The 17,575-nt window shown below is 36.7% G+C and overlaps 1 protein-coding gene across 2 annotated transcripts in view; it reads right to left on the reverse strand.

Annotated features, from left to right (window-relative positions):
• Positions 1 to 17,575, reverse strand: part of LOC146596304 (bifunctional methylenetetrahydrofolate dehydrogenase/cyclohydrolase 2, mitochondrial-like) — a 59,043-nt gene that overhangs the window by 40,982 nt on the left and 486 nt on the right. For both annotated transcript variants that reach the window (XM_085304095.1, XM_085304096.1), the window contains exons 2-5: positions 9,726 to 9,910; positions 8,310 to 8,432; positions 3,151 to 3,303; positions 2,251 to 2,358 (exon numbers count right to left, since the gene is read on the reverse strand). In XM_085304095.1, the coding sequence (XP_085160221.1) occupies positions 2,251 to 2,358; positions 3,151 to 3,303; positions 8,310 to 8,432; positions 9,726 to 9,910 (569 nt within the window). The remainder of the gene's footprint in view (positions 1 to 2,250; positions 2,359 to 3,150; positions 3,304 to 8,309; positions 8,433 to 9,725; positions 9,911 to 17,575) is intronic.

A 17,575-nucleotide genomic window follows, 5' to 3' on the forward strand; every position in this document is an offset into this window, starting at 1 on the left:
GACAGACCCCAACTTCTCAGTTTTATCATTTGTAAATATACCAAAAAAACCCATCCTCCGAAAAAACCAACAAATCCCTTACATAACTTTTTCATAAGCGTGATTTCATCAAATCAGTCTCAACTGCTGATACAACCCTATCTTGACTGATAAAACTGAGAATGTTCTTTATCAGCACTTACAGCCTCTTGTCTAGTTGCCCACTCCTTGTTTAAAAAAGGAAACCTCTACTTTATGTCACTTTTACTAACAGCTTTAAACTATTCAAAACATGCTCTTAATAAGAAAGCCTTTGTTTAATAACAAATAGACCATGGAATTCTGACTATGATAGAGCACAAGGCCAGAATACTAGATACAGAATTCTCTTGAACTACGAAATGCAGTCTAAAAGCTTTAAAAGCTTGTCAGAGCGACCTCATCTTATATCCCAATAGATTCTGTGACTATGATATGTAAATTTTACCCTTACACCAGCTGCTAAGAATACTACTGGAAAAGATTATTCCATTTAAGCTATTACTTTGATTGTGCTCATTTTTCCGGTCTTTCCTACAGCTCTGCTTCCTTGACCTAATTAAACACTAGCAGTATGCATGCTCTTTCTCAGAGTATATCATCTATCTCAGATTATCTTAATTGTTTTCAACTTCTTCTCTGTCATGATATATGGAGAAATTTTAACTGCCAAACAAGTGAAACCACAGCCTAGATTGCCAAACAATACTGCCTTCCTTTCCATACTGCATCCATGTTGGCCTCTTGTTGCTCGAAGTAGTAGCAGAACTAACTGCAGGAGTCCAATCAGAACTTCAAAGACAGTGCAGTCCATGAGTTAGGAATGAAAACTGCACTAGACCTTCCCAATTTTGAAGGATTTACAATAACGAACACTACAAATACATACTTACCCTTGTTTTTTATGAAAGAATTACATATGCTCTTTTATTTTCTCATCGTCAGCTGTTTTACACTGGCTACTGCCACTTGGCAGCTCAGGGAAGAGGAGCAGGAAAGACTGCCTTAAGAACAAAACCATTTCTTCAGACTATGCAATTACTTCACAATACTTCTGTTTATCTATTTCATTATGTCTGCGTTATACAAAGCATATTTCAAACTCCATAATTTGCATTTCCAGTAATATATGGAACTAAATCCTTGTTATAAATAGCAAAAATCCTACTGATTTTCATGGTAATGGAGATGAGCCCAAAATTATGCACTGATGGTAATTACAATTCAAACATTAAGAAAAGTTTCGAACAGCAACTTTCCCACAGAAGCTGAATGGAAAAGCCAACTCTATGATTAGTAAGAAGCCTTTAGTGTTTCATTATATTAATAATAGATTTTATTCTACTGCTATTAAATAAACTTGGGATTAAACATCCATATTTACCTCATTTGTATGCATCACCTTGGCAGTTTCTAACATCAGACTAAAGTTACAAGAGGACAGTATTCTATTTAAGTTATATTTGTTATTCTTTCTACAATTATAGCAGTATCCATGCCTTTGTGATTTAGCAAAAATAAAAATATCTTCATTACAACACCCAGTTTCCAGGGGGATATACATTGAACCACAGAAAAAATCCACCAGGTCAACAGGTACTATCATAGAACTCACTCTGAAATGTTACTTTCTTGGTCAGTTAGTTATTTTCTTAACTACATAATTTCATAATTATAACCTAACTAACACAGTACAACATAGAAATAGTCATATATTCTGCCCACATACACATAAAATATATAATACTATACATGTATGTTTATATTTTATATATAGACGTATTTTTTGTGCATCTGCCACTGTGTGTGTGAGTGTGTGTGCATGCACACACATACAACTAATTTGAAATTAGTATTATGTAAGTGTGGGGATAAGGGATATAGCTATATTAGCTTGTATAAACATCATATGAACCTCCATTGCTCTTTAAAGCTACACTTTCAGGTATTATCCCAAATGTTCCATGTTAATAATGTTAAAACAAAAACTGTTTAAAAAAGGAAAACAAAAACTATTAAATATCAACAAATACAGAGTCTAGTTCAGACATTGCCTTTGCCTCCTGAAAAAACATCAGGAAATATATCAGGAAAGGAATTTCCTTCTTCTTGTTGGAAATATTGTACAAGAGATAAAAGCTTTCTCATTTCCGCTGAATCCTCCATTTAGTTTTATTTTGACAGTTTCACATACGGGAGCACTAGAATATCAGACAATATTCCTGGTCTTACCTCCTGGCCTTTCATGCTCTCCATCAGTATGCAAAAGCATTGAAATAGGCATTCCAACGTTCTTAGATCTTCCAACTACAACAACATTTTTACCAAATGTTTGTATTCCTTACAGAAAAAAAAAAAAGAAAAGAAAAGAAAAAAAATTATATTCTGCTGTTTCGAGATCTCAATCTTCAAGGCTGAATTATTTGCTATTGTGGACTGCTGACATCTATGTTACTTGAAAACTCACAAGGCTGAACCTCATGGGATGAATCCACAACACAAGACAACTTTCAGCTTTCACAGTAGAAATAAAATTTGCACTTAATATAGGTGATCTGAACCACTCTTTTGAGAGACTTAGTTTCTCTTCACTGACCACACAGGGAAATATAAACTCTTATATCTATCAATGGGAGCATCTGTATTATACTTATAAAATGACAAGTATTTAACACATTTGAAGTATATGTTCTTTTCCCTCTCTAGTATGCAATTAAATGTTCTCATTTAGTGTCACTTTTGTCCTTGTTTCTTCCTCTTCCCAATCAAGAACTTTTAACATTAAAAGATATCTACTTGATAATTAATCACGAGATAAGCAGTATTACAGGAAGCTCCTTCCAACATTGTAAGTGCACAATAATTTACTATGAAAAATGCTTCACTAAGTACCCCAAGTGAACGACTGTCTGTTCTAAATGAATAGTTCTATTATCGAGAAAAGATCTTAACCTATTTGGTGCTTCATTATTATTTAGATTACTCCTCTAAATGCTTGTCTTTTTTTTTTTTTTTTTTTTAATCAGCCCTATATATTAAGACAGCCTGCACCTGTTAACTTATATCTGCCTCTACCTCTCATTCATCTTTCGTAATTTAAAAAAAAAAAAAAAATCCAACATACTTCCTTACCTGTCCGTTTTATGATTTCCCACACAGCAGCAGCAGTGGCAGGTATTATAGAAGGTTGATCAAGACACAGACGTCCAATGTTGATAATGTGAAATCCATCCACATCCTTTTCAGGTGCAATAGCATTACAAATTGTTCGCTCGTCTATGTGATCTAGAAAATGCATTGCTTTCCGATTACTTTTCCTTCACTTATCAAAAGTCATCAATGCTATCCAAATCACTACATGGAGAATCACACTAGTTTCATCAACCCAGGATAATTATTATTAGTTATGCTTAGGCTATACATGGAGAAGAAAAAAAAAGGCAATTAATTTACAACTTCAGCTTTCTAAATCATCTGTTGAAAATAAAATGATTCAATTTTTGGCACTAGTTATACAGCAGCTTTAGCCAAAACATTAGAGGCTGATATTCCACTGATAATGATGCTTTATAATGATGAAAAATAAATACTTAAACAGGACACTTGAGTTTTCTGCATTTTGAAAGTATTGATAATCTAGTGGCTCAAAAAACAAACAAAACAAACAAAAAACCCATTTTTCTAAACAAAATAACTGTTTTTAAGAATTTGCTAGTCCATGGGAACAAAATATGTCCTTTTTCATTGGAAGACTTGGATAACACAAAATTGTGAGATGTTTATGAGCTCAAAACTACATATGATTTAAATGATATTTGCACATGATTAACTTTTCATAGTTATTATTTTTTACATGAACTATTTTTATGTGGTAAGTCTTCAGCTGCTTAAAGCCTACACTGCATGAACATTGATAATCATTATGAAACAATATACATTTTAGCCAAGACAAGTTACAAAACTAAGTAAAAAAATTGTGAAGTGAAGCGACGCTCCAGAACACTTGCAGGAAACATATCTACCTCCTGCCAACCCGAGATCCAGAAAGCAAACTCTATTTCTATATAAAAAATACATTTGCCCAGTGGTACGTTAGTTACAACTTCTGTCTATTGCTTCATTGTTTAATAACTTCCCAGTTTCCCGTGTTATACTTGAGCTTCTCTTCCATCTCCGTCTTTTTCTCCTTCCATCTAATAATACAGTGCCTATACTAGGCTATATAGCTAACAAAACTCTTTGCTATTTTGTAGTGATATATTCTACATGTCCAATTTAAGGGGCATAACGGGATGTTTAAAAAAGCCAAATAAAGCAAAATGAGTTTTCACAAGGAAATTAAGACATTCTCAGTAGACATGTTTTACACACACATACACATGAGATTTGAATTTAGTAATTAACTTGCTCTATATATGTACTTCGGGATTTTGCAAAAAAAAAAAAAAAAAAAAAAGAACTAGCTAATTAAAAGATATCATATGTTAGAAAACTTAAAAAGTGGTAAACTCTTATTAAAGGATTTCCAGTAAAAAGAAAAAATGAGTTCAACTGGAGAGTTTCAAACAGACATTACTATGATTTAATTTTCCAGCTTCTAAAGGGAGAAAGTTCCATTCCAAATCCCTATGTCAAAGACCTGTGGAAATTAAAATTGATGAGAGAGTCTTTCTTTCAAAATCAAACTAATCTAATCTAGATCGAAGAAAACCATGATTTTGCAAGCAGGCAAGAAAGAAATTCAAAGTAACTTATTAAACAGTTTTGCAAAAGGAAACTTGTTAACTTTGTCCAAAATAGTTTTTCAGCAAACAAAACTTGCTTGGCATACTTTCTTTTTTTTGAGCCTGAGATTTGACAAAACTTTCCTCTGACCAAGACCTCCTCATTGCTGTTCAGCTTCTCAGAGGCAGAATTATAAGATATGTTCATGTATAAGCAAAAGAGAATATGCTTTACATGGATTTTTTTCCTCTCTCAACTGATTTGCAGGATTTGAAGAAAAATGGCACATATCAGTGGAAAGAAACCCAGCTGCATAGCTGGGAACAAGCAGGCCAAAATGGGCCTGAAAAGAGATGTGGACACTCCTCTCTCCCCCACGCTTAATCAGAGTTATCTCACAAAACACTAACTTGGGGTGCGGGAGAGAAAAAGATACAAGAAAAACAGTTGCAACTGTATAAATCATTACAACACTACATAAAGTGTGGATTTTATTTCCCTTCAGAAATGTTGTAATTTTTTCCTCAAGAAAATGTCATCTTTTGTTAGCGTCAGTCTCACAGAACATTATTCACACACACAACCTTCTCCCTACAGATCATCATACAAACTTACTTGAAATCATTCCAACTCAAGTTGGGATTCCATTCCTCCACTCCAAGTTTCTCTGTCTTTACACTTTTAATTGTTAATCCAACTTGCAAGAAGATGCTGAATATGGCCTGCCTGGCCATACTCAGGTTTTACAGGTTAGAGAAAGACTAATTACTCTTAATGTAGTAACGTAGTTAGTGTGAGTAAAGTACTGTAGTTCTTCAGATGGATTTTCAACCAGTTATATCAAGGCTTAAACCATTCAAGTGTACTAGCATTAGACATCTGAACTGACACATCTACAATTATCTTCAAATTGTTTTTAATGAAATGTTACACACAGGTTTAAATTCACTAAGTTTCAAGGCCTAGGTCCATTGTTAAATTATATATCACTATGCATAATGAAAGCAGAAGACTCAAGAGGAGATTGTAACGAATTGACAGCCATCTCAAACACACAAACAAAAAACAACAAAAAGGAAGTATTTCTGCTAGCAGTATTGAACACTTTTTCAGAATGTCAGCCTAAGTCAAGCGACATATCAAATTTCCCATTTATGGAGAATCTAGCAGTGGATGGGGAGTCCAGAGGACAAGCTTGTTTCCGATGCTACGCTTGGAGAGGAATTTCCATTGCTAGGCTGTTAGTGGTAAATCTTTTCTGGAGTTCTTAATACTGATGAAAAAAATTAAAATTAAAAAGCTCTTCCTCTAGTCTTACTAGAAGGGATGTTTCTTCAGGCTAAACAACTAAGCACATTCAGACAACTAAACACATTCAAGCAACTCCTAGAGTTCATTACTTGGTGTCCAAAGCTTAGAATCACAGAATCATAGAATCAGTAAGGTTGGAAGGGACTGCTGGAGATCATCTAGTCCAACTTCCCTGCTCAGTAGGGTCACCTACAGCATGGTAGACAGGGTTGCGTCCAGGCGGGCCTTGAAGATCTCCAGAGAAGGAGACTCCACAACCTCTCTGGGCAACCTGGTCCTGTGCTCCATCACTCTCACAGGGAAGAAATTCCCCCTCACATTCAGGCGGAACTTCCTGGGGTTCAGTTTCTGCCCATTGCCTCTTGTCCTGTCACACGGGACAACTGAAGAGAGTTTGTCCCCTTCCCCTTGACACCCTCCCTTCAGGTGCTTATACACATTGATCAGATCCCCCCTCAGTCTTCTCTTCCCCAGGCTGAAGATGCCCAGCTCTCGCAGCCGTTCCTCACAGGGCAGGTGCTCCAGCCCTCTGATCATCTTCGGAGCCCTACACTGGACTCTCTCCAGTAGCCCCATGTCTCTCTTGTACTGGGGAGCCCACAACTGGACACAGTACTTGAGATGAGGCCTCCCCTGGGGCTGAGTAGAGGGGCAGGATCACCTCCCTCCACCTGCTGGCAACACTCTTTCTAATGCACCCCAGGATACCTTTGGTCTTCTTGGCCACAAGGGCACAGTGCTGGCTCATGGTCAACTTGTCATCCACCAGCACTCCCAGGTCCTTCTCTGCAGAGCTGCTCTCCACAAGGTCAGCCCCCAGCTTGTCCTGGTGCCTAGGGTTATTTTTCCCTAGGTCCAGGACTCTGCACTTGTCCTTGTTGAACCTCAGGAGGTTCCTCTCTGCCCAGCTCTCCAGCCTGTCCAAGTCTCTCTGAATGGCAGCACAGCCCTCAGCTGTCTCAGCCACTCCTTCCAGCTTGGTATCATCAGCAAACTTGCTGAGGAGGCACTCTGTCCCCTCATCCAAGTCACTGATGAAGAAGTTGAACAGGATGGGACCCAATAAATTTTGCGCTCTTTACTTGCATTATGCTTCCATCTTGTGGCCGGCTTACTTCAGTGCATAGCAAATTCAGGAATTATCATCATCTAGTGTATATATAATGCAAAATGCAAAACTTTCTAACCACAAGTGCCAAATTTATTACAAATATGAACAAAACACATCCTTCTCTTTCCTAACAGTCAGTACCTGCCTCATTTCTTTATGTTTGCAAGTAGGAAATAAAGGCAGTAAGAACTGTCTGAAAGCAAAGGGTAAGACTAATATGACTAATAGTAAGAGTGGAAATGAAGAACTGATGAAAAACAAATCCTCCACTTCAAAATCATCGTTCTTAGAACAATAACCCCTTGAGTTCCAGCTAGTCCTAGAAATCATGCCTACGTATGCCAAAGACAGTTCCTGCCAACACACGACAATATACATTAGTAGAAAACACTTAGAAATAAAGAGATGGGTGAAACTCAACATGCCAGTCAATTTAGTACAATGAATCTAGTAGGTACATCTCTACTAGGAAGCTTATACTGGTTTAACTAAATTGATTTAGGTAGATTTAGATGAAAAGTTGTAAGTTTAATCACTGCCAAAATACCATTTTTCCAGCTATTGCCAAATGGCTTATAAGTGTCAGAAAGGTAAATTTTAGTATACACGGCAGTGGGTGGGGGTTAATAAACATGAACATAGGCTTTTATGACTTTAGCACAGAGCCCTCCTGGAGCATTAGAGACCACACAGAAAATACCAACAGATGTTTAAGGGGAAAACTGGAAACACTAAGAATGGCAGCAGCAGCGTCTGCTGGGTAGTATACTTGACATGCTATAGTGGATGAAGATACAACAAAAGGTCTCAATAAATAAAGCAAGTAAGTGCAATATGTTAGAAAAAAATAGCAAAGTAAACTGGATGAAGTGGCAAAAAGTTATCCTTGCAGTAGCATTTTCACTTATTTTTTTTCTTTAAAAAGACAGCGTTGTTGAGTCCTGTTATTTACTTTACTTTTTGTTTAGTAAGAACTGTGAACTAGTATGCAATCGAAATGTATTGTTTCAATGACTCATCCATCATTATGTGTATGTGCTTTCAAGAGCTCCTCATGTAACTCAGAACACTCACAATCAAAAATTTTGTCAAATACTTCTTAAGTTGTCCATATTTGAAGAGCAGGATAAGAGACAGCACCTACCTGGGAGAGGTAGCTGAACTAATAAACCACTAACAGTTGAATCCTTGTTGAGTTTGACTGTCATATCTAAGAGTTCTTCCTGAGAAATATCTTTAGGCCTCATTATGATCTCACTAGAAATGCCTGATAATAAAAAACAGAAGAAATTGATATTAGTATCAGATTATTTATCTCAGGTGAGCTTAGTCCTTTTGTCTAAAAATGTATCAGATGCTCAACAGCTACCTTCACTAAGAATAGAAGACTACTGAAAATTCTGTCACTGTCTGATCTTTAACATCGTTTTAGATGTCAAGTACAATCTTACAGTGAAACATACAGGACAAAATAGCAGTCTGAAAAAGCAGTGCCAAAATTAAAATTAGATTTACAATTATGTGGAAGAAAAAGCATACAATAACTTTTTTTTTTTTTTTTTTTTTTTTTTTACAAATATGCTCTTGAGAATTATGAACAAACCCCAAAAGACCGCTGTATATGATGACTTTACTACTTTTCCTACAAGAACAACACTGTTACTAGAACAGGTAATTTTTCAAGTCACTAGACAAGACTGCAGTTCTACTGACTGCAACAAAACTCAGGTTTCCTGTTTAAGCTAAGATACTGTTTTAAGTGGACACAAGATACTGTACTGACTGAGCTTTACCCCAGGTAATCAATTATTTACATTTGCCATTCGATTTTATTATGCCTGAAATTCTGTCCTTTGTATACAGAACTGTGACAGTTCGTTTTGGATTGGCTTGCCTGGTTTTAATCTGGACAGAAAGCATTCAACAGGACAAATTCCATGAAATACTGCAGATATATATAAAATTTATTATTATTCAGGTTTGGAGAAAGACATTCTTAATTTTTCTTCCTGTGAGAGTGGTTAGTTTATAATCTCTGTTGATATCAATTCTAGAATGTTAGGATTTGTTACTATAAGTGGACCAAAGAATTCACATAAAAGAAAGAATATAATGGGTGCTGAGAAGGTAAGTTCCTAAGCATCTATGTCACATTTGAAAATTATCAGTGTCTTGCAAAGACAATTAATAAATAAAAGCTCATATAATTTCCCTCCAATTATCTTTATTCACCCAGCCTTTCAAAAACAGCTAGATATTTAACTGTGAGAAAAACGTCTGTAGTGTTCCCTTGTAGTTTCCAGTTTCTAAAGCTATGCGCGTAAACCGTTTCCTATCATTTTAAAGTATAGAATCAAAACTTGCACTTACTTGCCATTCCTGTGTCATGAAAAATACTTTCTTTGCACATTAGTGCAACACTTTCACTTTATATTCATCAGGAATGGTAAGGAAGAAAGTAGTAAAAAGTGAAATGAAGATACAAAGTGTCCCTCCACCTTTTTTTTTTTTTTTTTAATCTCGTGCTTAACATGGAAATATTTTATTACGCAATACATACCTACAGCTGCAGCTGCTTTTATCTTATTTCTGACATAGATATGACTAGCTGGATTGTCTCCTACTAATATGACAGTTAGATGAGGTCTCTTGTTTCCAAAGGATATCCATGATTCTACATCCGTTTGAACTTCTTTCAAGACTTGTTCAGCAAGCTTTGTCCCTGAGATAATGGATGCTTCATCACTATAAAGACAAAAAGATACACAACATTTAGATCTAAAATATAAACAAATCACTTAACTGTGTGATCTACTGTATCAAAAATTTTCAAATGCTTTGATCAGTGAATTTTATAGTATTTCAAATATTATTTGAAAGATATGAACCCTCCTGGGCAAAGAAAGAATTCCCCCTCTTTTATTTGAGGAACATGAAAGTGCAATGAGTACATACAAAAGAGATGCTCATCTGCCACACCTCACCTTCCCAACACATGCAGTCAACCTGGTTTTGGTGAACATCTATGAAATCCTGTGATTGGGAACAGAACACGAGAACATTCTTATACCCTTAAGGTTTTGCACTGTAAGGAATTTTTACTCTCTCTTCCCAAATTCACTTCAAGAACATACTTGGCATGGGATTATTCACAGTAGTCTTTTGTTGTTCAAACCTAGCTGATAATATTTCTTATTTTTTTGGGACCTAGCTGAAACAAATGAACAGTGAATAATTCAGTAGCTTCTGCCATCCTCTCCTCCTAGAACTGTGCTTCTTTCACCCCTGCCTTTTGGTCTTTCAATGCCCTTGTCCTTCCAGAAATCTTGCCCTCCCCTCCAACCAGCAGTATGACAGGCAAACATCCTCTTAAGGGGGAGTGCTCACCACCATTGCCTTGCCTGTGTAGAAAAGCAGAGGAAGACTGAAGAAGGTGTCTTGTTTCTTGAATTGTCCCCGAACTCCTCAGTCTTCCTCTATCACTGCTGTAATCACCATCACAGTCAAAGATGGGGGATGAGGGGGAACTAGCCCACACGCCCACCAAACAAAAACAAAATACTCCTGCATGTATGACTTTTGGATGCTAAGATATTAGTTTTTTTATATATATATATCAGGTCAAGAAGCATTTAAATACTCACTTCATTGCTGGGAGGAGAGTGAGGAAGAGAGAGAAAGCCATAGATCAAGAAATTCTATCATTGATCTCATCTGAAACAAAGTATTCTAGACGATTCAAAGCCATCATTTTAAGCAGCACAGAAGAGCAAGTTGCATTTTGCTCATTTCAAAGATTTGTGAAATTTTACTCATTTCTAGTAGGTTTTGATGACCAAAAAAAGCTAGGGACGAGGGGAAACCATCTGTAGTCTTATATGAAAAAGTCATCCAAACTTAACTGCTACATCTGCCTGATAGATGAGGAAACACAATTTGCACTTTATTTAACTGAAAAACAGTTCCATCAGCATTGTGCAACACAGGTACGCCTTAGAAGAGAAGGGTAAGATACATGAAAACAGATACTATTATCTCTGGTGCAGAAAGATATATCTCTCTAACTTTCAGTAATGTTCATTCCCTTCTAATAAACATGCTATCTTTAAGTGGTAAGACGACAATCATCAAAATGCATTTTAATATGAAGTTTATTTCAAGTGCATATCTTAATAGCGCTGTTAGTAAAATGACTACTGAGTGGAATGGAAGTTGAATTCTTCGCCTAGTCTTATTAAACTATCCTCACAAATAAACAATTCTTCTGTGACAATTACACTTGCCAAACTTACAGTTTAAAGAGTTTTACTTGTTTCTTTCATCAACTTCCCATGCTCCGCTTACCAGCTAATGGCTACAAGATCAAGTGCAGCTCTCCTGAAACAGCACTTTTATAACTGTTACTTCATTCAGATCTCCCATGTGCCAGTTTTGTCTTACCTTGGTTGCTCCCCTGGTATCTGGAGTCTTCTCCATCTTCCTGCCTATCTGCTTGCTGTAAGAGTAGGTGCTCCTCACTTTGTACACTGCACGTGACATATTCCACCACAGCTGAAGCTTTTATCTACATTATTTCTGCCACCATTTCACCCTCTTCTCATCTCAAAGAAACTCAAAATTCCTAACATGATACATAATTACCACTAATGTCTCTTGACAGAAATAGCTGATGTTATAATAGGAGAATAGGTATGCTTCTATCTAATAATAATAAAAAGTGAAATAATACCAACTCCCTAAAAGCAGAACTACCAGAACAGACCAGAACAGTTCATTCTAAAAAGCACAAATGTGCAGTATCATAAGGAAAAAAAAGTCTATGGTTCATCAGCTCCTGAGGAAAGACTGTCAACTGATTACTTTATCTTTCTCACTATAAGGTAAGCCAGAGTGTGAGAGGGCTTTCCCTCTGCAAGCACACCTCACTTCCTTCTTTGAGATGATTGGCTTTAAATATGCACACAGATTGCAACTCCTGTTTTGAACTGAATAAATTAAATCAATATGACTACCATTTGTGACTAACATGGTTTAGAAAGGATTCCAGGTGACTTATGATGACACCAACATGGAACAGACGGGAGAAAAAAAATCAAAGTGCCTAGTATTAATAAAAAAAACAAAATACAACAAACAAACAAACAAAAAAAAACTTGCTGAGAACAAATTAGCTGATTGTTCTTCAGTAAAGCAACGAAGTATTACAAACATACTGAGTTCAAACAAATATATATTTGAAGATACAAAGATTTGAAAAGATTTTGGTACTAAAAGCCAATTTCCTTTCACATGAAAGCCCATTTTTAAATGAAAGCATATTTTAATGCTATTTTTATTCTAAATGCATTGCCAAATGATTAATTCTCCAACTCCTAGGCAACAGATTTGAGGTGCATGCCTCTTCCTTACAATTTAACCACAGAACTGATAACTGATTCAACTGATCATTGATTAAGTTCTGAAGACCTTACCTAAATCTGCCCTTACTCACCCAATCACATTCAAACTTCTCAGTTATCCAAGGAGCAAGAAAACCCAAAGACATGGAACATAAACACAATGCTGTAACAGCAAAGCCATGAATATTTTGTTATCTATTGTTATCTATCTATTTCTATCCATATAAACACATTAAAATGCAAATTATACACCATGTTTTAATAAACTAGGATAAAATGCATGCTAGTAGTAATGTATCATAGCCAGGATGCAGTGTGATATGGCCGTATAGCACTTCAATCTTTCTGAAGACAACATATAGTAAATTCTATAAGCACAAGCAAAAGTCAATTGTAAACGCCAAAATTTTCAAGGCCACTGTAAGCATTTAAAATGTGAGCTGCCTCTGATGCTGCTAAAATGCCTTAGATATTTTTAGTAGCCTAAGGCACAGTATTCTTTAAGAACTAGTGCGTTTTAATGAAATCTTTAATATCGTTATTTCTACTGTTCTCTTAAGAAACTTTCTGAAAGTTATTCTTCTTAAGTACAGTAGTAGAGCAGCCTATGGAATTCCTGGTGGATTTTAGCAGAAACAAGATTAAGAGTGAGAAAGAACTGCTTAATAAACTATTGTGTAACAGATAAAAACCTGGGACTGGAAACAAAAAGATTTAAAGTTAAGACTAATCCGAACAATTGATACTTAAGGCACCCAAAGTATGGAAGATCAAAATGATTTAAGGTTAGTTCAACCGCATAGTAGAAAACAAGTAAAATTATACCTTTGCAAAAAGGTATGGAATAGCTCTACTTCAAATAAGAAGATTAACATTAAAAGAAGACTAATTAAGGCAGCAGCTCTGTTTTTCATATTTCCTTTTTTCATATTTCAGAGCCACGAAGTGTTCATCATTTCTTGTGTACCTTTCATTGCAGAAGTTTTCAATTTGATTTGAAAGTTTATGACACCTTCACACAGAGTAAATATATTTCCTTCTTCACCCTTCTTTGAAGATCACCTTACCATCTAAATGACAAGTAGACCTTTCGCCCTATCTCTGAACAACCTAAACTTTTAGGTATTTAATACCAAAGACAAATGCTAATTTTTAAAAAATATAGATATTACTTGGATTTTAGATTACTATTTCTTTTATTACAGACTCAGACATTCCATTATTAGCAGCAATTCATAAATTCTCATTCTGCTGGTCCATTTTATTAAATGAAATTAGAAAGAACACTCAGAGTTCACATCTTCAGTTCATTCACACAAGCTGAAATCTCAAGATTTCTAAAGTTGATACAAAAAAGACCATCAAGAAATGCTTTAAGATGGAATAACTATTTCAGTATTAAAAATAGATTGTTAATCATCATTATTGCAAGGCAGAACACCATTCTTCATATGAAAAATTTGTAATAAATTAGGTTTAATTATCAGAATTAATTGAATATTCATACATTTGATATTTTGTTATCCTGCCTTTTATTACTGAAACTCTGATTAGTAAATATAAAATATGGAAAGCATACATGAAGCATATATTTTATATACTTTTTTTTATATATAAATGCATGGTAGAACATGAAGAATTTTGTTCCAACACTTTACCCAACACTGCCCTTCATTGTTAAAATTCCTAATGCTGTATGGAAGAAATATACAGTGATAAGCTCTGAAAGGGCTTCTTTCCTCTGCTAGTGTGAAGGATGAAAAAGAAACCAAGACAGACAAGCACGCTGCCATATCTCCTGTCAAATATGACTCAACACCATTCTACCTACAACTTAGTTCACTCATTTCTTCAAAAGAACTGTTAGCTTAGATAAGACTATATACTTCGAAACAGCTGTTACCACTACTTCTGGGAAGTGGGGGGAAAAAAGTGTCTATGTATTTTAATGGCATCTGAAACACCAAATGAGTCTTTTGGGTAAAACCTAACAAAATCCTGCAAGAAACTTGTTAGAATACCAGTGGCTAAAAGCAGGAACTGTTCCTGCGTTTTGTTGCAAATACTAACAATTAAAAAAAATGTGTGTATGTGTGTGTATATATAAATACATATGTACAAAGAGACAGGAAAACTTTATCATTTATTCCAAAAGAAGTCATTTCTAATTCTCTTTTCAAGATTATTCTCTCTTCTTTGTGACTCCAGCAATCTCTCTCATAAACCTCAGAAAAGTTGCACTAACATTACCTTTTATATAAAATAGGTCATTTATCCAGTATTTCATTTTTATGAAGTATATTTTCTGTTAAGAACCAGCTGTCTACCACACAGTCACCATCTATTCATACCACATTTTAAAAATTCTCTGGATTTACACAACTACCATTAAAGCTTTGAGCATTCCTCCAAATGCGATGCAAAAGATGCTGCAAGTGTATCAGGGAAAGATGGAGCAGCAGCATGCACATACATGCCTGCTATTTGAAACATTTAAAATCTATTCACCTTCTATCTAGAGACATATTGTATGTGTGTGTTTGGGTAATAAACACTTAATTAAAGTGCGTACTCAAAAAAAGAGTATTGGTTACCTTGAAAAGATCTGTGACTTTTTGATTTCAACATTTTTACTTTCCATGAATCACCTGCAATATTTTCACATGCAAAGCAAATACCAGGAAGAACACTTTGCTACAAGTCCAGGAAATATCAAATATGTTATTTGGACCTTCAGAACTCTATCTCAGTTCAACTGCCCAGTTATAAAATTAATTCTGGCAGCCAAAAAGTCATGCTTTAAATATATAAGTAAGTAGAAACTTAAAATATTTTGTCTTTTTCCATAGTTGGTGTATACAATCTTTTCAGGGAAAGCAACTTCAAAAATACATCAAGTATAAAAGCAGCAAATATTGTAATACATTGAGTCTTTCTAGGGATAGAATCTAAATAGCTCTACTTCTTCAAGAGAAGTATTATTCAAGAAGTATACCAAACAATAAAGCACCAGCTATAGAAAAGGAGTACATTCCAGTGTGCTGATCAAGTCATTGAAATTAGAAAGTAAGTAATTACCTTGAACATTATCTTTATGGCAAACTTTATCAGGGCAATGATGGAATTTTTAAGTGTTAGTCTGCCTTACTGTCATCATACCCACCCATGGATGCTTCTTATTCGACAGGAGCAGAACCAGACATTCTTAAATCAGAACTGTCTGCATCAGATGGTAGCATACTAGCATAATTCCAGTGGTTTAAACTCATAATTTAGATTATATTTAAGAGGAAAACTCCAGTTCCTTTTTGCAACTGCTCCACATAACAAAGCTTTTATAACAGAATTCTACAAGCAGTCAGAAAAGAAACATGCACCACTGAGGCCTGTGTGAATTGTAAATAGAGCAATTCACATACTCCATCTTTATTCTTAGTGCAACCGATGTCTTGCAGGACATTACAGAAAGAAAGATGTCACCTGCTCTTTTAGATAAACATACATACTACAAGCCCAAGATGATACAGTGCATCACAGAGAGATCTTCTCAGTCTCATATATACTATACTTTTCAATGAAAATCTCTGTCAAATCACTATTATAGGAGCAAATACTTTTTGCAGAACTGGAAAAACTGTAAATGGCAGCTAAGAATAGACGTAGTTCCAGTTTTGGAGATCCAGATAACTGTACCAAAGCCTGCAGAATTTAATCCTCTGCCATACAGACCAGCGGAACATAAAGAACACCTATGAGGTCTGACATACAATTTTATTATCACAGTACTGCTTGCTCACCAAGCTTGGCATGTTTAAAAACATAAAGCAACTACAATGCTTCCTGTGTAAGGTAGTTGTGATCTGCTATACTGAATGAACTTTCAGATCAGTATTTAAAACACAGCTCCATGATAAATCAAAGGACTCCCCAGCAAGAGAAACTCTTCTTCGCACATGCAGTCAAGGATTCAGAGCTGCCATGCTGCAGTATCAACACCAGAGGATCAGTTCAACCAGGATGCTAAATGAAATGCACAGGGTAAGAGAGGTGGCAGACTGTACAGCTGCTGTGTTAGACTGCATCCCTCTGCCTCTAGGGATCCATTTTTCTACAAAAACTGGCAGTACCCTACACACTGCAGTGTCTGCAGTGCTGCATGAGACATGGCAGTGGCCACAAGTTTTATTTTTTCATACTCATGCTGAAGAACAAAGCAGCACTTAAGTCCCACAGTACCTGTCTCTGGGGGACAGAGAGGTGTAAATGAGGTCAGCAGTCACTGTCACACTTACCTCTACATATAAAGTAAAATTATTTAGCGAAGTAGAAAAGATGCATTCACAACCTATCAGTACAAATAAACCTAGACACCAAAAATGTTAATATACCATAGTTTATGGCTAAAAAAAGAGGAGAGGGAGAGGGAGAGAGAAGCTCTTTGAAGTATCAAGAGTAAACACATTTTAAAGGCAGATTTCCCGTACTGGGGATTAAGAGTGGAAAGCCTAATTGCAATGGCTGACTTCAGTTTACCATTTAAATCTCCACTGGAGCAACAACGCCTGCCTTGCAGTCCTTCCTCGCTTGCAGCACTTCAGCTGCCGGGTGTGGTGCCACACAGAGGTAGGAGAGCCCCATTTTCAAGGGACTCAGCTAAGCCACCACTCTACAAGCTCCAGCACACCGCGGGGTCCAGGAGCAGCCCCAGCCATCCCGGTCCCGGCTGCTTATTCTCGGCAGAAAGAGGCGACAGTGCCGGGAGCGGGACCACGGCGCTGCCCTAGGGGCATCGGGGAGCGCCCCCCGGCACGCCGCGCGCCCGCGGGCGTCCAGCGCGACCGTTAAACGGCCGCGGCGCGCGGTCCCCTCGTGCGCCCGCGGGTGTCCAGCGCGGTCGCCTCACGGGCTCGCGGGCTTCCAGCGCGGCCGTTATACGGCCGCAGCGCGCGGTCGCCTCACGGGCTCGCGGGCGTCCAGCGCGGCCGTTATACGGCCGCAGCGCGCGGTCGCC

This window comes from Rhea americana, unplaced genomic scaffold, assembly GCF_003343005.1.
Source record: "Rhea americana isolate MKP2758 unplaced genomic scaffold, rheAme1 scaffold_203, whole genome shotgun sequence".
In the NCBI taxonomy this organism is placed as follows: Eukaryota; Metazoa; Chordata; class Aves; order Rheiformes; family Rheidae; genus Rhea; species Rhea americana.